Here is a 23,850-nt window from a genome sequence, read left to right on the forward strand (position 1 = left end):
GGAAAAGGGGAGGTGGAGCTCTCTCTCAAATGTAGCTGTAGAAAAAATGTCTGTACTTAATGCAGTTTTTTGCTGTTAACTGTGAATGTGTCATGAATCAGAATATGGATATTCTTGCAGTGGTAAGAAAAAACAATTATTTTTCAAAGATAAGAAAGACCAATTAAATGTTGAGAACGTTTAGAGAGAATGAAACTTGCTTGCCTTGCATCACAAATAATTGCCAAAGAGGTCTCTAAGACACTGCTGTTTGACAAACTATTTGAAGGTACTGCAAAATTTTAGTTGCTAATCACTATTAAATAGTAAATTAGATGTTTAGGTTGATTAAACTATGGACTCTGGACTAAGTATTATAAAAACTGATACTAAAAAAGAAAAAAAAAAAAGAAAAAGAAGGAGACAAAAGCAGACTTAATTTTACTACTGTTATTTTAAACAAACACAACGAGTACTAAATTTGAGTTGAAAAGTCTACAATATTGCATTTTGTTCTTGAGGCGGGGTTTTAATGTCCACGTTTATACTTTCTGTTTTAGCATGCGACCTAATATTTTCTTGGGAATTAGTGAAGGCTCTGCCCAGTACAGAAAATGGTACTATGAACTTATGGTGGACCATCTAGAGCCTTTTGTGACTGCAGAATCAACTCACCTACGAGTAGGCTGGGCTTCAACAGAGGGCTACTCACCGTATCCAGGGGGAGGAGCAGAATGGGGAGGAAATGGTGTTGGTGATGACTTGTATTCTTATGGCTTCGATGGTCTGCATCTGTGGTCAGGTACTTTTTCCTTCTTTTTTCTTTTTTCTCTTTTGTTTTATCCTTATGTTATACAAGGATCTTAAGCTTGGAACTTAATATCTGCTTGGAACAGTGTGTGTTTCTCAGCAGTGAATCAAATGTTTCTGTTGACACTGGAAATATACGAAAAGAGTATCCCACCACAATATGCTTTAAGTTGATTATATCTTGGAAAAATAATATTTTTTACAAAGTAACACAGAATAATTATTTAAGTTTCAGCATGAGAATTTTGGTAGTGGTAGCTCTTGGGTTTTATTTAAAACTTCACATGTACAAAAAATAATTCTATCAATCAGAAGTCTAAGTTTTTAATTCCACTATGATAGTGGGAGAACAGCCTGAGAGTTTTAATCCATACAAATCTTTCTTTTATCAAGATACATTTTAAATTGGTAGTTGTATAAAAGGGGATTCAAAAACTTATTGAACAATTTTCTACTACAGTTTCATCTTGTTGAGGAAAAAATATTTTCCCATTTATATTTTGCGATTATTGAACCATACAACTGGAAACTGGCAAGGCTCATTGAACTGGCAATTTGTGCCACTGTGAAAATTTGAAGATCCTTAACAGATGAGAGAGACATTTTAAAGAGTCAGCTCTATGTATGATTTAAGTCTTTGAAGATTTGAGGCATTGTGGCTTGATGCTTGGAAAAGAAGACAGTTTTACACTTCAAAAGAATTTTACATCAAAAATAGTAAAAGAATGTATTATTAAGCAATAATATATCCAGTAAAGTGTCTTCTTGGGAATGTAGCTGCCACTTTTGCTCTCATGCATAATGAAAATTGCTTTGGAACAATGTTGCATAATTAATGATGTCAGTAAAGACATGTCATAATTGAGTTTACCAGATAGAATCTTATTAAAGAAGAATCAGGAAATTATGAGCCAACCCAACTGGCTCATGTTACATTCACGTTTGAGGAGGAAACAAAAGGTTACTCAATATCAAAATGATTTTTCTACTCAATGGTAAATTCTTAGTTAGAAATACCACAGATTACATAAATATTTCTGGTTCTTTGTTCCATAACCCATCCCAATCAAAAAATTCAGCCCACCTTATAAACACGTGTTTTAAATATTCATCTCTGTTGTGAATTTGGCTTGTAGATTTGAAAATATTTCCACCTTTCTTGATAATTTCTAAAGGAAATGTAACACATACATCTGAAACTTAGGTCTTTAGGTAGTTGATTGCAAAAAATCATGGCTTTTCCTCTTCCTCCACAATCCCAGGCTGTATCTTGGTGAGTTTGAAACATTCTGATAATCTTTGGAGGATTTAGGCATTAATGAATAGGAACAACAACTCTCTGAGGGGCTGTTCTGGATAGGCCTTTTTCAGAGTCATATTTATTTAATTTATGTTTGTTTTTTTAGTCAAAGATACAAAGATGTGGAACTCATAGAATTTTATTATGCCTAATACTTGAAAAAGTGCTTAGACAATTTTGTCTGACTGTATATAAAGTCAAATAAATTTATATGTTTATTTTGTCAGTCAGTCTTTCACTGAACCCAATACCTTATAATTGGCTAAATTCTAATATCTAAAAAGGCATCTGGTCTCAAGTTGAACAGCTTAAGGAAATAAAGTAGTTACTCTTTTCACTAATAGTTCTTTTAGTGTTTAGTTATTCTTGCCATAAAAAAATAATTTTTTTTGCTTTGAAATCTGAAAACTAGAACTTGACTGTTGTGATGTTTTTATCTGCTATTCTCTACAGCGATCTGTGAGCTTTTGGATGTAGAACTGGTAGAAGATAGTTCCTTTGTGAGACAGTTCTTACACTGTGACTTTTACATTGTTCAGCAATGTTCTGTGTAAATTTCTCAGTTTATGAGGTATCTTCCAGGTTTCCCAGCCCTTGTTCACAGGACAGGTTACTTTTAAAGCAAATGAACAAAGGCGTAGAGGGAAGGGATATAATCTTGTAAGGGATAGATGAAAGTAGCATGAGTACGTGAAAATATTTTTCTTCCTTAACTATACTGCTGACTAAATGAAATCATGAAAACTATGGCCAGCTGCCTGTATAAGTGGGAACTGATTTTCCTAGAAATTCAGAGCCAGGCTTAATAGATTTATGCTGAAATTAAATGCATGGGATGTTCAACAGGGTGCTTATAAGTTCTGTTGTTTTGGGGAACACTTAGCAGACAGGCATGATTCTGGGAACTAATCCTCCCAGAAACCCATTTCCTGAGGGACCCAGCAGAATAGGAGGTGCTGTTTCTACACCTACTGAAAAGTCTTCTAGGATCAGAAAGAGAATATGTTGGGCCATTTTTTTGTGTTCAGCTAAAAATGCCTATCTTTAGGCATTTAGGTATTTTAGGTTTTATGTTAGTCTTCTATGTTTACAAATAGCGGGGAACACAGTTAAAAACTCAGAGGTGTGTTCTCACTATCCATTGTTGTTTATCTCATTCAGACATTGCTTGTCTTTGGAAAACATGTCCAGAGCTATTTTAATACAACTTCAATGTGTTTTTTTTTGTTGTTGTTGTGGATGGTAGTAAATTTCAGAAATGGTGATTTCTAATTTCTGCGTTCTTCTCTAGTTTATTTCTCCTAGGAAGCAGGTGTACTTATGTAAATATAATTTGATGCAAGATAAAATGATCGTTTAGAATTAATACTACACATATTAGAGAAAAATACACATATTGGTGATTTTGAATGCTTCAAAATTGGCGTTATCTTTGATATATGCTGGAAAAATGCTGTTTCAGGGTTTGATTATGAATCTTTGTGGTATCATCTTGAACAGATTTGCAAGAGTACTGTGGTCTGGCTTGTAATAGCAAAAAATAACTCACTTTTCTTAAATAATTTCAAGTAAAATGTTATTCTTTATATTGAATAATGTATTCTTTAGCTAAGTGTGCTAGATTTCGTGTTACACAATATTTGTTTTGCAGTTTGCACTTATATTGCTTGTGGGTAATGAAATCTAGATTTTGTTTTTATTGTTTGTATCAATATTTTCACTTACATTAACTATTATTTAGTTTTAATCTCTTATGATTAAAATAGCTTCATGCTTTTGCAGCCTTTGTATGCTTTTCTTCATCATATTGCAAGCTTAAAGTTCAGATCTTAAAATCAGATTTTATCAGATGTCACAGATGTAAATATCTGTGAATTAACACATGCTCTCTATTGCTTTCTTTCTCTTATTTCTAGTCTGCTGTGAACACCTATATAATTCTCAGAAGCTTTTCTAAATGTATCTCCTTTATATCTATAGGCTGTGTAGCTCGAACAGTAAATTCTCCAAACCAACATCTGTTAAGAACTGAAGATGTTATTAGTTGTTGTTTGGATCTGAGTGCCCCCAGCATCTCTTTTCGGATAAATGGACAGCCAGTTCAAGGAATGTTTGAGAATTTCAATATAGATGGCCTTTTCTTCCCAGTTGTCAGCTTCTCTGCAGGAATAAAGTTAGTATCAAGTCTGTTTTTTCCTGGGATTCTTGTTTTCATTAGATGTTAATATACAAAATTATTTCCCTGGTTGTCTTCACTCTCATTTCCCTTTCTGACATCTGCTCCTTTGGCACAGCTCCAATTCTTAGCTATTGAAACTACAAAGGAATCCTGAAGAGATGGTGCATCTGTTGTTTTTCATCACTTGAATAAGTTTATTCAAGTGGATTGCAAATAGGACTCAAAGTTTTATCTTCACTACAATGCCCATAGATAGATATTAACTTTATGAATAGCTCCCTTAAACCTATATGGGAAGATAAAAAATGATCTTCGATATTAAAAATGTTTGCCCTGAGGCAATTGTTAGAAGCAAGTATACTATTAGCACTGACCTTAAGAAATGTTGGTATGCTTTCTTTTCAACAGAATGGACTAACAGAAATTCAGTCAATCCATACTCTGATTGTTGTTCTGATTTGCTGTAAAATTTCAAGTCCTGTTTGAGGTGCTGAATTTCTACTTTCATTTTTTCAGTAGTTTGAGACAGTAGTATTAAAAAAGATTGCATGAAGTTCCAGCAGGAGACCTGACGAGCAGAACTGATGAAAGTTGAGGGTGAAAGTTGGTTTCTGCTGGAAAGAAAGCAATGCTTTGTTAGAGATCATTCAGAAACTGTGGTGAACAGTATAGAAGCAAAGAACTAGCATCTCATTCCAGATGCAAAGTACACTTCTTTAGTCTTTGCCATGCATAATACAGTTATGGATGATAAGGTAGTAAAATTATAGAAGTAAATGCCATGAAATGCAAAACTGTGCACCTGCATGCTTTACCTCCCTAATAAAAAAAACACTTGACAGATACTATTCACATGCTTTGTCTGCTTTTGGAAAATGTTTAGATCTGTACTAATAACAGTTTTAGAAAACACATAGCAAATATAAAGGAGGACACATGATTCTGTTGCAAGGCTGGGGTTTCTGGTTTTTTTGCTTTTGATTTCTTCTGGTTGGAAATGTACATGATTTCATTCACTAAATTTTTCAATCACACACACACAAAAAAAGAATTTGTTCATAATTAAAAAAAAGTCAAATTTGTAATGAGTAAAGAATTCTTCCTCCTGAGTTTCTACTAAAATGACAGGTGCATGTTTTAGTGAAGAAAATAGGGGTGTTGTATTGCATGCTAAGCATTTCCTTTTCTGAGTGTGAAAAGGAAAAGTCATATTTTACTAGATTTCCAGGCTCATTTCTCAAATTGTAGGGAATTGAGAATTCCCACTGGAGAAACTTGAGTGGTTGCTGATTGATTGCTGTAGGTTGTAATTTCAGCCTCACTTAGAATGCTTTTATTGAAGTGAAAATGAACCAAAATGAAGAAAAATATTTAGTTTTCCTCACATTTTTTGCACTTGCTACTCCAACACTACTGGAGTGTGAACACAAACAGTGCAAATAAGCTTTTATTTTTTTTTCCCAATAGCACTCAGTAGTTGTGAAGCTGACAAACTGATGAGGTTTGACACCAGAAGTGTTCCAATTATCTAAATTAACTCTGCTTTTACAGGGTACGCTTCTTGCTTGGAGGTCGTCATGGAGAATTCAAGTTCCTTCCTCCACCTGGATATGCCCCTTGCTTTGAAGCTGTTCTACCAAAAGAGAAACTGAAAGTGGAGCATAGCCGAGAGTACAAGCAGGATCGAAGCTATACGAGAGATCTTCTGGGTCCCACTCTCAATCTGTCACAAGCAGCTTTCACCCCAGTTCCTGTAGATACTAGCCAGGTATTGAAACTAAAAGATCGCACTTTGTTTCCCAAACACAGATATTATAGATCTATGTTATTTCTCGTTGGACTGAATTTAAATGTCTCAATTTTTTTTTTTCTCAGAATTTGTTTGATGCATTACACAGCTAGAAATTGAAAAATGGAAAAAAGTCAAAGGTTCTGTGAAGTTCTTGTAGTACTCAAGTATATTGTCAGTTCACAGACACTGCAATGAAGACTGCTTTATCTTTAATATTAGAGTATGTAAAAAGAGTATTTTAATTTCATGCTTTGTTGTTTGCCACTGTCTTGTCACTAGAAATTTTTATAACAGCTTAATTAAAATTACTGAAGGTTTTGATTTAAGACCAACTTCAGTCCTCTTCCTTTGCTGTCCTTGTAGGTTACTGAGAGTGGCATTAAACTCACTGTACTCAAGAAACGGCTCTGAAGTTGTATTTCTAAGTTGTTTCTCGTAGTTGTTCTTAAATTTGACAGGAGTTCTTGGTAATAGAATTTTTGGACAAGGTCAAATTTTTGTTATCATGTTTTAAGGTCAAATTTTTGTTATCATGTTTTAACATGTTTAGGAACCTGTCCCTGAAACAAAGGAAATTGCTAAATACAAGATTCTGCATGTGTCCTTGGGGTTATTGTTAATTACAAGTAGGGTAACGCTGTGATCATTTATAGAGCTTTGTATTTAGGGTCTCTTTTTTTTTTTTGAGACAACATCCAACTGCAAAGTTTGGAGGTGATGTCCCAGTCTCTCTTTTTCTATTGAGGTGCACTTCTCAAACTTTTATATTTGTCTGAAGTATTCTGAAGAAAATAACTGTTATTCAGATTTTTACTTTTTTTTTTTTTTTTTTTTTTATATGAGAAGTATCCTTAGTTTGAGTCGTTTATAGACAGCTGTCATGAATGTGTTCTGTGACATTTGAAGGTATTCGAATTACAACTGTTTTCCTTTGCTGGTCAAACTCTGGGATTTGTAGATTAGGGTATTTCTTGATCTAAGAATTTTGTCTCACTTTAGGAATGATTGTTTATTTTATTATTGATTGTTTTATTGTTATTATTGTTTGTCCTATATATCGATAAGAATGAATGATTATTCAGGATTAGTTGAGGGATGTGACTTATGTCAAGTTTGACAACTGTAGAGGTCTGTTGCTCTGTTGAGCAACTCCTTTGTAATAACATCTTTTTCTTTTCTCTCTTTAGATTGTTTTGCCTCCCCACTTGGAAAGAATTAGAGAAAAGTTAGCAGAGAACATCCATGAACTTTGGGTTATGAATAAGATTGAACTGGGCTGGCAGTACGGACCAGTACGTACCTTCTTTATTAATTTTCTGGTAATTATGTGATATTGCTTAGCAAATCAGTTTCAGTGTGCTAATGGGAGGTTATTAAGATTTTAGACCCTTTCCACTGCAAGACAGTAGGAAAATCAACAGCAGTTGTATAACCAAATTTGTATATTGCAGAATAAAAATTCTGAGGTTAAAGTTGTTTGCTGCTCACATTTTCTACCAGTCTAATGGCACAGAAAGCATATAGTAGGTTTTACACCTTATTTTTGGTCTTGGGCAAGACATTTAGTTGTCTGGTAGTGTAAGTCAATAAAAACCATGATTCTTGGTTCTCTTTGCACGAACAGTCTGACATCTTTCAAAAGTTCCAAACATAATATATTCATGAAAAATAAATATTTTGTATTTTCTGAGGGTGGGAAATGCCATTAAATGTACTTCTTTCCATCCATGTCTCCTACTTTTCAGGTTAATACGTGCATTAAACTCTTTTCATGGAGTATGACTAAGCAATTTCTGTGACTTCTGGCTTTGTTGCAAAATGCAATCCAGTTTTTTTTTTTTTTTTTTTTTTTTTTTTAATCAATTATAAAAATATATTTAAAAAAAATCTGTAGGTTAGCTATTTGGATTCCAGATGTTATTGCTTGTGAAGTATTGCTGTGGAGAACATAAAATCATCCAGTAAAGGCTAGATATGTGCAAGTACAGAAACAGTATAGTATTTCACTTAAATATATACATTGGTCATCTTATATGGCTGGGCCTAGGTATTGTATTTGGTGTAGCATGCTGAAATACTTTAAAAGATTTGATTAATAGAGATTTGTTGATTTTGTTTGTTTGTTTGCCTTCCCCACCACATCAAACAAACAACGTCAAAAGTTAATGTGACAAAGTGTACTCATTGTGGGATAGTCACATCAGCTGTGAAATAAATTGCAAATACTTTCAGTGTTCCAATACTTACCATCAAGGATCTGACTGTAATTTTGAATGCTATTTTCACTTAGTTATATAAATAGTATTGAGTCAAGCAACGATAAATGTAAATTACGTGCAGTATGAAACAGGGTGTTGAAACTTTTAAGATATTCTGCTTGCTTTCCCTGGCTTTACTGTTCTGCAGTTCAATGTATTCAACTGGGAATGTAACAAAATATATGCTAATTGTCTCCTGGAGACTGACTCCTGAATCATTTTGGTTTTTCACATGTGTTTTTATCAGTTTAAGCACTGTAGCTAACTTTGGTTACCTGAGTTGATGCGTTACAGTTACTGAGTACTGAGGCAAGGTATTTTAGGCAAGGTATACACTAGGCTGGGTAATTCTATTGATATTGGAAATCAGAATAAAAATGAGATCCAATATTGAAATTAGCTACGCTAATTTAGAACTAAAGTGGTTCTCCTAATTGGAGACTATTCTTAGACTTTTTATTGATGTAGATTACTGTAGGTCTTGGAAGAAATTTGTAAGTAACATTTTTAGTGTCTGCTAAAGGAAGCTTCTTGTTTTGTTAGCTGAATGTTTTGAACAAGTTGCTTGACAGTTTAATTGCTTGTATTGCCTGTCCAAAGAACATTAATTTCATCAAGTGCAGAAAAATATCCCATTGAGATTGTAAATATTTTTCAAATGAAAGCATAAACAGCTGTCTGCTGTTCAATTTGATAATTACTGTGTGCTTAGATGAAAATGAAAAAATGTGTTAGTAGTGTTAGAAAGGAGTGTGACTTGTTTTTTTTATAAGATTAAATGAACTTGAATGAATAGTAATGTCTAATTTAGATATTGTTATTAAAAACGTAAAACTGAAAAATAGAATATGATAAATAGAAAATAAATTCCAATTATGAATGATCAATCTTCATGTTCACTCTGTGGATACTCATGTTTAATTAAAGTGTAGAACTTGAAATTACAGAGACTTTATCAACAAGGTAAGGTTTGAAGATGACAACATTTTGGTTTCCTGCTCTAACATATAGCGTTTGTGTATCAATATTATAATTTTATTATTATTATTATTATTATTTAGGTATTATGACAGATATTTTAGGTATTGCACAGATAGCAGTTTTATTTTCAGGATGCTCTAATGTTTTTCCTTCTAAGACATTTACAGTTAAAAAAAAAAAAAGTAAAAAAAAAAAACCAACAAAAAACAAATGCAATATGCAAAGCAAGTGATGTATTTGTGTGATATATTAATTCCTTGAAAGGCAGAATTTATATGCCAGTTTATGTGCTATTGACTTTCTTTTTTAAACATAAAATCAGATTCTGCAGGCAAAATTATTGAGAACAAGTTATACCTAGTTTGATGGTACAGTTTCATTGAGAAATCCAGCAGTGATCCAGCAGTTGAAATAATTGAAAACCCATTCTGTATTCACTGATTTGGAAAAAAAAAAATGGTTTTATAATTTTAACATCCTATTTACCAGCAGAATTATAATTGATCAAGAATTATCAACAATGGTATTTTTGCAATAACTTTCATTTTACAACTATAAAGATTAATATAAATGGTGAACTTATGGTCCTTGAAATTTTCAGCGCTTCTCTAAAAGTAACGCCTCCTATTTTATGAAGCTGACCTACAGCATTAGAGGTGGATGTTGGTGGTATGGCAGTAGAGGTTGAACCCTTCCCACCAATATTCCATTAAATTTTGTTGCCATGTGATAGATGGCAGCAGAGGCGCAGTCTGACAAAATGGTGTTTGGCATGGGACAGCATATGAAATAAAGGTGTGAAATTGAATTCCTGTGTGTGGAAAAAACTGCATGCACTGACATTCATCAGCACTTGCTGAATGTTCACGGAGACCAAAGAGTGGATGTGAACACGGTGAGGCTATGAGTGGTGCATTTCAGCAGTGACAACAGTGATGTGAAAGATGAGCCACTTTCTGGACAGCTATATACAGCTGTCACACCACGTAATGAAACAGGTCTTGATCAGCTCATCTGCATTAATATTTTGTAAAATAGTGTTTTTTAGTTGAGAATTTAGTTGAGAATAGTGTTATTATGCTCTTTGTAGTTGTTGTAGATTCAGTGGAAATGAATAGAAGGCATTATTTTGGAGCAATCTAAACATCGTTTTAAATAGATTGTGTGCTGAAATGCTGTCAGTGGCACTCCATGTGCTTTGTTTTCTGTGCAGAGTGTACGCCATTCAAACCCCAGTATTATTCACCAGAGTACAGAAAACATATTGAATAAAAAATTAGAACTCAAATAGTGAAAGTGGATATAATTATATTTATACTATGAATACCTACAGAAATATCGCATAACTACATTATTTTAATATGTTAAAACCATTTTCATGGCAAAAAATATATTTCCACTCTTTATTAAGTACTAAGAGGATCTGCTCTGTGGCAGTAGCTTGTTATTATAGCTTGAAGCCGTGGAACTGCTGCTGACCTAGTTGTCTGTGAAGTACAGACAGTCTGATAATATGGTGTTCTAGTTTCTGTTTGCTGAGTGTTCGATTTTCTTGTCTGCTTGTACAACAGAGGTGCCCATGACTACATACTTCTGTAATAGTTCTGAAGCTGCTTAAGAAGTGTGATTGCAGGAGCAAATCAAATTACTATTTCTAATTACAGAACAAAGAGAAAAATGTAGTTGAGGACTGCAGCACGTTCTCAAAGACTAGCTTTGGTGTGTTACTTTCACGCTGCTCAAAGGAATAAATGCTGAGTTTTCTGCTTCTTAAGTACCAACTTTGTCTCAAGCTGGATAACTGGAATAATAGCCGCTATTGGAAAGGGTGTGAAATGGCCACTACCATTGGAAAGGGTGTGAAATTGAGAAGTCTGGCAACATTGGAAAAGAACATATATTTTTAAACTCCATAAAAATGGAAGATGCTTATTTCTGTGATGATTTTCTGTGTCTTCAACAAGGATACTCCAAGAGTACAGTTAACTGCATGTGGAACGAGATAGCAGTAGATATTGCCAGTTGTTACAGAAGCACAGGACTGCATGAATAGGCTTACCTCTCCTCAAGATCTGTTAAACTAAAAATTGTTTTGGAGAGCTAAAGGAGTCACAAAAGCATTTCTGTAGGGTTGTGATGTCCTCTCCTGTGTTGAACTTTTCTTCACGGCATACCATGCTATGGGTAGAACTCTTGAGGTGTTCCCCAGCCTGCACCTGGTGAAGTGAAACAGGTTAACTTTTGGTATCTTGTTGGCTGACTTTCTCTGTTGAAAGCTGCAGAGGCCATACCATCTCTGTAGTGCAGCTGTCATTTGTTGAGTGAATAAAAACACCACATATTCTGGCTGTCAGGGAGAAGGCATGCTTGGATTTATCTCCTCAGATCTGTTTCTGAAACCTTACAAAAAACTAACTTGCAAACTAGTGACTGCCTTATATTTAGTTCATTATTTCTAAAGTGTGTTGTGTTTTAGTTTCAAATCTGTAAATTTGTAGATTAATTGAACTGAAGCTCTAAAAACAAGTGGCAATGGAAAAAAATTACAACCTTCATTATTTTCTCCTGAATCATAACTTTATTACCAACATTTTCATTTAAATCAGTTAATATTTGCAACTAGTATATTTTTAATCAAGCCTTCTTGTAAGACATAGTCCTAGTACATTTTGTTGGCTGAACTCTCATGGGTTGAAGATGCAGGTGTGAGAGGAGTAGAATGCTCAACTATCTCAACCTTTGAGGTTGCCTTTCCCAATTACGAACAATATTGGGCTAAAACTGTGTATAGGAAGTGCTGGTTAAAAATATTTTTGATCAAATTTTGAGTTGATAAAAATATGGGTTTTTCTAAATTATGGTGACTGCTGTTAATGCAGTAAAAGAAAATTAGTGTTCCAGTCATTTGTGACTGCTCAGTTGTTGAATTCTTCTTGTATACCACTGGACATAACTTTGACAATATAAACATTCAGTGAAGAAAAAGATAGGCAAGATTTATCCTTAATTCTGTAATCTTTACATTCATAGGCTAATCAGCATTTATACAAATTCAATATATAATTTTTCAAACAGTTTGCTTCAAGTATTTATGACTGTATGTCAAAACACAAGCTCTATCTTTGAACTTTACATATTTGATATGAACTACCATGATAACGATATGTGCAAATCAGCATGTATTCCACTTGAGATCTGCAAATCTGAAGTTTATCTGAAATTTAATTGCAAATGCTGCCTTACCTTAACAGAATGACTGTACTCTGAGAGTACAGATTTCCTGTTTTTTTTTTATGCTACTCAGTTTGAGTAATGCTGACAAAATCAGCCTTAAGTACTTAGTATTTTGAACTGTTTTGAAATTTCAGCAAGTTTTAAAGATATATTAATTTTTTTTACTGTCTTTTCAGGTTAGAGATGACAACAAAAGACAGCACCCATGCTTAGTGGAGTTCTCAAAATTGCCGGAGCAAGAAAGAAATTATAACTTACAAATGTCTCTTGAAACACTAAAGTAAGTTGCTCAAACTTCTGAAGCCTACAGTGAGCTTTCATCAGACCTATGGAGTTGCAGTTTCCAAGATTATAATTTGACACATTTCCTACTAAGTGATGTATTCAAGCTGTGTACCGACCTGCACTTTTTCCATCGAAGATTTTCATAAATGGTTAAATTATTGTGTTAATGGTGTTTCTGAAATGGCAACTCTGACAGTTTTTGTCCAGTTTGGAGGAAAGAGAACTAAATTTAAGTTTTGAGAAAAACATTTACATCTTGTTTGGTTTACTTCAATTTAGACTAATTAGTTTTAATTTTCTGAGTTGATGAAGCCTACTTTGATGATTGCATTGGGATTATGTGGCAAGGTTTTGGTAGCAGGGAGGACTGAAGAGGTGGTCTGTGTGAGAAGAGCGCAAAAGCTGCCCTATGTGGCTCCAAAACAGATCTGCCCCTGACCAGAGTTGAGCCTGTAAAAGCATGAGAAAATATGAGAGAAACAGCTCTTCATACACCAAGGCAACTGCTGCAGGAGTTGCTCCAGGCACTGAGCAGAAGTTCCCTGCAGCCCAGCATAAACCTATGGAGGATGAATCTGTCCCTCTGCAGCCACTGGGCACCACATGGAGCTAACAATGGCCTGGCTTGTATCAGAAATAGTATGTACAGCAGATCTAAGGAAGAGGTGGTTTTCCTGTACTGATCTCTTATGAGGCTGCAGCTTGAATACTGTGTATAGTTTTGGGCTCCTCCCTGCAGGAAAGACATTGAAATCCTGCAGTGTGTCTAAATAAGGGCAGTGAAGCTGTGAAAGATCAGGATCAGAGGACTTAGCAAGAGTGAGTGAGGGAACTGGAGTCGTTCAGCCTAGAGAAAAGTAGATTCAGAGAGACCAGATCACTCGCTACAACTACCTCCGAAGAAGGTTATAATGTGGTGAAAGTCAGTCTCTTCCCAAATGCATCAAGCAATCAGATGGAAGGAAAAAGTTTCAAGTTGCATCAGGGGAGGGTTAAGTTGGATACTGGGGAAAATTGTGAAGGATGGACTACTGTGGTGTGAACCCCATATTGGAACAGTTCTTGAAGAGCTGCTGTCTGTGGAAAGCCCACGTAGGATCAGTTTGGGAATACCAGCATCTGGTGGGAGGAAGCTCACACTGGAGCAGGGGAAAAGAGTGATTGTGAAGGTGTAGCAGATGACGAAGTATTATGAACAGACCACAACCTCCATTCTCCTTTCTCCTGTACTGCTCAGAAGGAGGAGGGAGAAGATGGATGTAGGAAGAAGTTGTTTTTAGTTTGCTTTTAGTCTGTTAGTCACAGGTACTAAGTCTCTCTCTGCTGAGTTCTGTTTTACCCCATGATAGTAATTGGTGAGTAATCTCCCAATCTTTATTTCAACCCTTGAACACTTTTTGTCTTTTGAGGAGGCAGAGAGAAAATGGTGTGGTGGAGTTCAGCTTCTCATCAGTGTAAGAACACCGTGACAATTTATTTTTGGACATGACTAACAGTGAGCTATTTCTGTCTCTGTGTGTATTGCCATAGAACAGTAATATGCATTACGGGATGAGCAGTTAGATGTGTGAGTTTCATGAAGCTCTGCAGCTGGAATTCTAGAAAATTTTGGTAGGATGTTAATAGTTGTACTGAAATCTTGCACCTTTTTACAGTGTATTTACTTCTGTACTACATAGCACACTGAATCTACCTTAAACCTTTTTCTTTGAAGTGGGTTAGTATCCGATATCCATATTAAGTATTATGATGGCTGTTTTGCTGTAATGCTTGGAGTGTATTTTGCTGTCAGGTCTTTTTTTTTAATAGTGTGACCTAACGAAAACCAGATCCAATTAAAATCCTAGAATAACATCATCTCTTTCTGAAGATACATTCCAAGAATAACAATTGACGTTTCCTCTCTTTTCTCTTTTCATCAGCTTAGGAGTAAATAATGTAACATAAAAAAGTTTTGATTTGCATCAATATAATACATATATAAACCATAGGAATAGCTATGTAAAGCAGAAATATGTATTTGAAGGACAGGGAATCTTTTAACTGCAGCCTTGTAAAGATGGCAGACTATATGATGATTACATGTTGAAATAATCTCATATTTTTACTAAAATGTTTGAGAACACCTTGTGGCATTTTCTTATCACCATAAAGGATATTACCTATACAAATGGATGGTGTTGATTTTTCCATGTTATTTTGTCGTTCTGTAGGTCTCATTTATTTGTTGTATGGTGTCGTTTACATACCTGGCAACTCTGAATATAGAAACATTGGCAGTAATTTGTCTGTGATTCTTGTGTTCTAGAACCCTGCTGGCGTTAGGCTGCCATGTTGGAATTGCTGATGAACGTGCTGAAGAAAAAGTGAAAAAAATGAAACTTCCAAAGAAGTAAGTTGAAATTTAACTGCATTTTTTTTGTTAGGCACTACGACTATAGCAAATTGGGTTTGATTTTGTGTAGCTATTTTTGTAGAAAATTGGGTATATATGTATGCATTTATAGGTGATTAGAAATTTATATGTACCTATGCTTATATTTTTCCTTTTAGATACTTACAATCTGATGTGTAGACAAAGTTGAGGTTTTCTGTGATTTTGTTGAGATGTCTGGCATTCTATTTATTATTACAAGGTTCTTTATTTATAGAGTCTAGTGCAACAACTTTTCATTTGATATTTACAGCAAACTTGTCAATATATTTTGCCACGCTGTAATTTTTAAAGCAACCATTTGAAAGTCTTGGAATGACTGTACTGGGCCATCATAATAACTTGATTGCAAAGAATCAAAGATTTGCAACCAGATCTGTCTGTCTCTGTCTCTCTTTCTCTCTCTCTCTCTCTCTCTCTCTCTTTTATTTTTTTTATTTCAATGAGGGCAGAACTCAACTGCTGATCAGACTAAAAAATTTCTAGTTCTGTTGCCAGTATTATTATTACTGTCACTATTATTTTAACATGTCTAAGCATACTTGTTAAAAGATTGAAAAAACTTTTGAATCCTGGGCAAGTCTCCCTCATTCAGAAAACTCTGCTTTGAAGGTTTTTGGGCTAGAGGTATTTCATAAATCCTGCAGCTGAAGTGTCATAGGTTTTGGCTTTAAGTTTGGTTTATTTGCTGCATGCAATTGGTCTGTGCGTTGTGTCCTTTACTGAAGAAAACCTGGTTCTAAGCAGAGTGGGAGATAACTAAATCTGTGGGAACAACTTCACAAATGCGAACAACACTTCATTCTTAGTACAGCTAAATGTAGTGAGGAAACTCCTCAAGTCACGCATCAGTTTTAAATATTTGCTTCTAAGATTTAAAGGTTATCTAAGGATTGAGATATTATAAAAGAAAATGTACAATAAAGAGGCTTCATGTAATCTTGAGTAATTCATTTAACCTATTCTGTTTTACATCTTCTTATGTAATAGAGAATATTTTCTTCCATCAGTAGGAGGTTTTCAGACTGCAATAATTATTAACAAGAGTTCAGAGGAAATAAAATTTATGTTCATATAAGTATATAGATACGTAACATCTGAATCTACTCCTTTAATGTGAGAAAGTACTAAAATACTTCAAAAACATTTTTAGTGCAAATCATTTTGTGTAGCTTTCATTGTTTCTGCATTTACTTCATCCCATCAAGATACAATTACCTTAAAGAAAAAATAACAAATGTCAGTACGGTATTATTATTTACATTAGAAGACAAATTATTGATGTGTTGCACGCATATAGCTTCTTTACTTTTGCAGTTTCTATTTACTTTTATTTACTGCAAAATAACTTCAAGTTCTCTGTTTTTGACAGCTACCAGTTGTTGAGTGGATATAAGCCTGCTCCCATGGATCTGAGTTTCATCAAACTGACCCCCTCTCAAGAAGCTATGGTGGATAAACTAGCGGAGAATGCTCACAATGTATGGGCAAGAGACCGAATCAGGCAAGGCTGGACCTATGGTATCCAGCAGGTCAGTGCCATTTTCAGTTACTTGAAAAATCACTTATCTATTGAGATATTTTATTGTTAAATGGGAGGAATGGGTACGTAAAAGCAGGAAGAAACAACTAATGAATGCTAGTCTGTCAGTCAAGAGAGAAAATATATTTACTTAAACAATCCTGCTAAATTTTCTAGCAATATGAGAATTTTATTAGCAGAACAAACAAAGAAAAATTGGTCGTGTACTCTTGTATTCTATCTATACCTCATGGTGAGAAAATTGCATGCAGGAAGTTAATACGCAGTGTGATTTCTGAAAAGACAATATTGACTTTCAGTAGGGGGATCATTTAAATAATTGTTATCAGTCCCGGAATTTGAATGTATTTGCTTAACCAGCAAAAGCAGAATGTAAACTTCTGGTAATCACTTTGCTGACATATTTCTGGCAAAGGCTACATTTAACTGAAAACAGATAAATCAGTCTTCAAGTCCCAGTCCTTTACTTCTCTTGTTTCAGTGAGTAGGAGAGCTATATGGTAGATATTGGAATGTGTTTTAAGGGGATGGAATAAAAATTTAGCATGATGGATTGTTGACAACAAAACACAATCTTTGTTTTCCTTTAAAAACCATATTTTTACTGTGACTAATTTATTGTTTTTTGAGATAGCTGCTATATCAGTTTTCCCTTAGAAGTCATATTTTATATTCTTCTTGTGATTATTTTTGAGTTTTATGCAGGGAGAGGTATTGTTTCTTCTGCTTATAAGTATGTGGCAGCATATCACAGTGAAATACACCCTACTGGGGGGAGAAAAAAAAAGAGGTTTCCTGGATTTGCACTGGCTATATTTTCACCAAAGATGAAAACACTCTTTTATAGGTAAACTCTGTTTCCCACCCACATACAGTGTTTTACTTTTGTCAAAAATTCTATTTATGCATTTCGATTCAGCACACTTGAGACTTTCTGAGACAGAAAACATTTTAACATTTTGAGAGATTCTGTTTGCAAAACTTTTCCATAAAAGAAATCTGATTTTATATATATTAAGGTGCTTGCTTCAACTGATCACAGTTGAAGCATACTGACAAAACTACCTATACTGACATAAAAGTACCTTTATGTAACAAAATATATGCCACAAGACATTTCAGCATTGTCCATGTTCTGTATTTGTGTTTAGGCAGACAATGAGCCAATGTTTGTCTTTGCAGACTGGAATGTGCGTAATATTCTCCACTATACAGATATTGAAGAGTTTTTGGTTGTTGTACAACTCTTCTGCTTAAAATAGGATTAAATTCATTCCTATTTCTGCATCTTTAAAAAAGGCAAGGTGACTCTTTGAAGTGCTGTTAGCATTCTTGATAGAATATTAGTAGTGAGAAGTGTTTAAAGTGACAATTTTCTCCTCTGTTGTCAGCTAGTCAGAGCACATTAATTCATATTGATCCCACTGTGTTAATCCTGTGTTTATGGAGGCACTGCACAATTTGCTTCTAGAAAGAGAATCTGCCTTTGCTCAAAATAAGTATGTTTGATACATTAGAAATGCGCTTAGTAATTTACACCATGCATCTTGTAATTTTTTTAACAACGAGGTCATGCTCTAAAAGAAATCCTTCTGCTCTAATTCTTTAGTGTAGCTATATATGATCAATATTGAACAGTTCTACCCTATCAGAACAAAGACAGTTACAGGCATTCAAGGAAGAACCCAGATAATTTTAAAAATTAGAAGGTTAACAGCCTGTGAACATTATCTCATTTAGGATTGGAAAGCTGATTAATTGGGGTTACAGTTTTACAATCTTGCATACTTCTGTTTTGAATAACCTAATTTATTTTGGATCTGACACATTCAAACTGAAGGCTTTTGCATGTTGAGGGGGGTGCTGCTGATGAACATTTACTGCAGTGGTGCTGTGAGCTGTGTCATAGTTACAGTTTCAACTGGTTGTTAAAAGCAAAAGGATTTTAGGCATGTTTGTGAACTAGGAAGCAGATTAGCAAGATTAACAGCATACTCCACTCCCCTATGCTTGGAAGATAAATTACAGTAGTCTTTGGTATGGGTAAGCAGGTAGATGATGTCCTTGAAAACTACTGATATCGTGTTCTGTGGAAGGGGGTATTTTTGCTGATTTGCTCTTAATTCTTTTTCTCTTTTCAAATAGTGAAGTTTGTTTTCTTCTACAGAAATGACAGAGAACTGAATTCCAAAAGTGCATACAATGTCCAGATATCAAATGTCATTTATATCATTCATTAGAAGTCAAAAATGAAGAGCAAAATAGCAAACTTCCTCTTTCTGGGTGCAGTGCAAATATGTTTCTATTTCAGTTGATGTACATACAACATGCTAGCTGCTGTCAACACTGCTCTGTGCTTTTCCATGTCTCCAGCAAGGGTTTATTTAAGGGCTACATCTTGGTCATCCCATAAAATTACTGTGATGTGTTACAGTACTGTAATAAAATAACACAATGGTATGCTGTATAATACTATAAACTGATCACACAGGGCTGTGAAGCAGTTTTCTAAGGAAAAGAAACTTACAGAAGTTTGAAAATAGATGGAGAAATGACTGGAAAATACGTTATATGGATTAGATGATCTAGTAGGTCTGTTCCATCATGAGTCTATTGTGATTTGGGGATTATAAAATATGAAAAATAAAGAGATACTTTCAAGCAGTTCATATTTAACTCACTTTTTTCTGTTATATAATTCTTAGGGGAAAATGCCTTCCAAGTTCCACACACTTTCTTCCTCTGAATCCACCACTGCTTGTCAGGAATTTTTTATTTGCTGCCATTTGTGCTACACTGTGCAGTGTTTTTGTTCTGCTGCTGCAGAGCCAGCCAGCAGAGGGAGTACAAGTTAACTAATAAATCCTGTTTCCAGCGCTGTACTGACAACTATGGTGACACTGATCACAAAGAAGTGTTTTTCAGTAGGACAGAGTAACTGTATGGATTTTGACATTACTTCTTCTTATTGTAATTCTCTGACTACCTAGTTTATTTCATTGATATGACATTTTCCGTTACAGGCTGATTGAAAAACAGCATTAAAGAATAAAAAGATGCATGTGTAACTTCTTATAGTCATAAATACGAATATATAAATCTTCATAGTTGTATGGAAAACATTCAGAACTCATGTAGATTTATCCATGAGCTTACAGTATGGGTTGACTTTTATAAGACTGCTATTGTCTATACAGAAGCAACTCAACATTTATAAAAGTAAAGCAGAAAAGGAAAGAAAAGAGAAAAGCTCAGAGATCAGAAAACAAATAAAAACAAATTTAAAGCTGTCCTCTCCCACTTCCTGAATATATGATTTTTAAGTCCCCACAATGATTTTGGTGGGGTCATATCTAAAAATTCTGACTTTAACAATTGATTGTAAAAATCAGCAACCTAAAAAATTCTTCGCACTGTGTGAAGCTGCTTAAAAATGTTATCCTTGTCCTGGGGCAATTAATCAGGATGATGTTGTCAACTCAGTTTCCTCTTTGATGCAAATTGCAATGTAAAAGATCATTCTTTTTAAGTCAGGATATTACTTTCTTTAGATTTCTCTAGAAGATATGTGAATTCACTGTTTGATTTGGAGTTGGTCTTCCCAAGATATCTTGTTCTGCAACAAAGAGAAGTGCGTTTTTGCTAGAAGAAATAGATGAATGGGGAAAAATTGCAAGTTCAAAGCATGTCTCTTGTTTTGTCACTGAAGGTACCTGAAGAGGCATCTTGTCTTTTGTGTTACATCATTTTCAAATTTTACATTATTTATAATGAAGCATTAGTTCTTTCCATTTATAATAAGGGCACATCCTCCCAGGCATTCTGTATGGGTACGGTCCTCAGTGAGGGTGATAGAAGCTGTTCTACTCGCAAGGATACACACACTTCTAAGAACAGAGCTGAGCTTCTAGAATGCCAGTTTAGTAACACAATTTCTTCTTTGGGTAGATACGTTTAGGGTATTTTTTTATTTTTTTTTAGCATTGGCATGAATGTGGTTTTGTGAGGACTTTATAATGCTTTTGGGTTCTAATAACACTGAGGCTTGAAATGACTTAATAAGTACCAAGACTTAATTATTTTTCTCCTTTTTCTCCTATGAAGTTTTTTTTAAAAGTTATTATTTCAGGGTTTATGGTTAAAGGTGAACTGTCTTGATAAATGCAGAGAAGCAGACCACTGTATAGGCAGATAAGAAGTGTATGATGCACATAAATGATCCAGTTTACAGTGTATGTACCTCACATCCACACACTGGCTTACTGAGCTGCATTTCTGACAAGCTGCTGACAAGTTCACCAGTAGCAGTTATTGTTGCAGTTGCTCAAAAATCTTTATGGAGGTGCAAGATCCGCAGACATGATAGCAAATTGCAGCTATGAAGTGAGGGCTTCTAATGGTGCAAACAAAGCTTTGAAAGTAACTACGTATCTGTCTCTCACTTGAATATGTGGTGAAATGCATTGAGCTTATTCTTGTAATTTAACAGGTGTCATTAAGGGAACAAAATCATTTAAATACCACACAGAATATTTACCTATACAGCTCTAATTCTTTGAATCATGAAAATAACAATCTCAAAAAATTATAGTCTTTTTTTTTCCCCCAAACTCTTCCAAAAAACTTTTCCCAAACTCTTGACAGTCTCATTTTATATGTTTTTGTGTCTTTTTGCACCTTTTATTCTGATGATCTGGACTGTATGGACTCTGCCACTGTTTGTCTTTAATATGACATCTGTTTTTGCAAGCTGCAGTTTGCCCTAAATTAGTTATCTACACATCATGTACTCATATTCGGTTATTAAATGAATGAAGTTCTGCACTTCCCAGTGTGTTTCCTCTGTGAAACATTTTGCATCAGCATTCATTACCTTGCAGTTTTAAGTCTATGTATGTGTTGCCAGTGTATTGAAAAAATCCATCACTTTTAGTTAATGAGCTTTCTTGATGGCTTCATTGTTACCGTAAGAAGCTCAATCACTGTGTAGGATCCATTCTCTTCATTTGCTGCACTTAATCTACAGGAGTTCAGAAGATCCTAAGTACCAAAGATTATGATGAGTATAACAGTTCTTAGTTCGATGGTAAATATAACATTCAACATATAGATGTACAAAATTTAAATAGAAAATAAAGAGGAAAATTATTAAAAGAACAATCCCTACTAATATTCATACTTCAAGAAGCTGCAAGAGCTGTGAATTGTTGAAAAAGATCACAATGTTATATAAGCTTAGATGTAAAGAAGAGAATCTATAAAATTGAGTGTGTTTAATATTTGTGATTTCTTCCTGCTTTCTTTTTGCTTACTATAAGTTTGTGCTTAGGCATTTTGAAGGAGCTTGTGCTATGTTTTGTTGTCATACATTGTTATCCGCTGATTGCCCATACGTTAATGTGAATTAATTATGGTTATGGTAACTACCAGGTCATTATTCTAATTGCACTCTATATCATAGATAAGAAGTGTTATAAATGTTTTTCTAGTTATTTCTGATTCATATTCTTAAAGAAAGTTTTTCATAATGCCTTTTTGAGCAGAGTGCTTTAGAGGAAACTTATTTTTTCTTTTATAACATTTCCGAGACCAATAATTAAAACCATGGTGCTCCACCTTCAATGTTCATGTGTATATTCCTTTATCAGGGAAGTAATAATTGCCTACAACATTTACATAAACACTTTTTGGTCTTTTCTGTTTTGTAAGCATCCCTTTTCCAGATCTACCAAATGAAATATTGGAAAAAGGGGAATGTCAACTTAAAACTGTTTTGAATGAGCACAGAAAGAAGTCCCCTTAAATTATTTATCTGTTCACCCTGACATTTTTAATCCCATTAAATATAACTAGAACTGGTATGGCATAGTGCTTAGAAATAATACATTGCTAAAGACACTATCTTCTTGTTTGCTTTTCAGCACACAAGTAGTGTCTATCCTATGATGTTTCTTTACCAAGAATGAAATTCACAGTTAGAAGATTTCATCAAGCATTCTGTGATAACTGCACTTCAGTATTTACTCACCATAATGAACCCAAAGGCAGATAGCCTTGTATCTAAGCATTACAAAGAGAACACAAGATGTCTGAAAGTATTTTTCAAAACAGATAAATCATTATCTCCGTGCAAATACAGGTGGAATGAAGACCACATACATTCTTAAAAATAGAACTGTAATGATATGAAAGATGGAAGGTACTACAGGCACTGTTTCCTGAAAGAAATAGACAATATTTTTGCAGTTCTCAATAAGTCCAACCAAGCGTAGATTTCTCCATATAAGTTTGGTCTTTGTATCCAAGTAAACAATTATTTTTGACATATCTAATTAAAAAAACAAAACAAAAAAAAGACATTACAAATAACATAGCTATTTTTATAGTTTCTGTCAGGGCATGAAAATAAATTATAGACATGTGAACAATTGTATTAGTCACTAAAAATGTTGTAAGTCATGCATGTAATCCAGTAAAACAGTGTTTTCAAATAGAATAATTTTGAACTGAGGAAAACCTAATCCCTGTTAGTTAATAAACCTAAAATGCAAATTTCAAATTTTACTAGTATAGTAATTTCAGTTGGAGGTTAGTTTGTTAATTACCTATTATAAAAGTTCTGCAGAACATAAAAACATTAAGCATATCCTTATAAGAACCTTTATTTTGGAAAAGTAAATATTTAACATACAAAGGCATGAGTTTATTTTCTGTTTTATTGTTTATTAAATAGGATTGTGTACGTTTATATTTTAAAAGTTTAGATTTTATTTTGTTTATATCTTGTTTATCTTTTTTGTTGTTTTGTTTTATATCTTGTTTTGTTCTATAATCAAAACAAACCCTATATATTTGTGCTAATACTTTCTCTCTGAGCTTTAATGAGGTACTGACTTCTTGTGGTAGCTGCTTCTTAAATAGTGAATAAAAGATAATTTGTTCGGCTTTTCGCTCACTGCAGTCTTTGCATTTCTCCATGTTCTTGTTTTTGTTTGTTTTCCTCTAAGCAATTTCTTTAATGGAAAGCAGCATAAGCCATTTCCTTCATATTTGTA

At 34.1% G+C, this 23,850-nt stretch overlaps 1 protein-coding gene across 4 annotated transcripts in view; it reads left to right on the forward strand.

Moving 5' to 3' along the window:
• The window catches only part of RYR2 (ryanodine receptor 2), a 337,274-nt gene that overhangs the window by 176,266 nt on the left and 137,158 nt on the right, over positions 1-23,850 (forward strand). For all 4 annotated transcript variants that reach the window (XM_042888514.1, XM_042888524.1, XM_042888521.1 and 1 more), the window contains 7 exons: positions 540-781; positions 4,070-4,262; positions 5,820-6,036; positions 7,248-7,352; positions 12,710-12,813; positions 15,127-15,210; positions 16,625-16,784. In XM_042888514.1, the coding sequence (XP_042744448.1) occupies positions 540-781; positions 4,070-4,262; positions 5,820-6,036; positions 7,248-7,352; positions 12,710-12,813; positions 15,127-15,210; positions 16,625-16,784 (1,105 nt within the window). The remainder of the gene's footprint in view (positions 1-539; positions 782-4,069; positions 4,263-5,819; positions 6,037-7,247; positions 7,353-12,709; positions 12,814-15,126; positions 15,211-16,624; positions 16,785-23,850) is intronic.

Source organism: Lagopus leucura, unplaced genomic scaffold (assembly GCF_019238085.1).
Source record: "Lagopus leucura isolate 7727_CA_CO unplaced genomic scaffold, USGS_WTPT01 Super-Scaffold_73, whole genome shotgun sequence".
In the NCBI taxonomy this organism is placed as follows: Eukaryota; Metazoa; Chordata; class Aves; order Galliformes; family Phasianidae; genus Lagopus; species Lagopus leucura.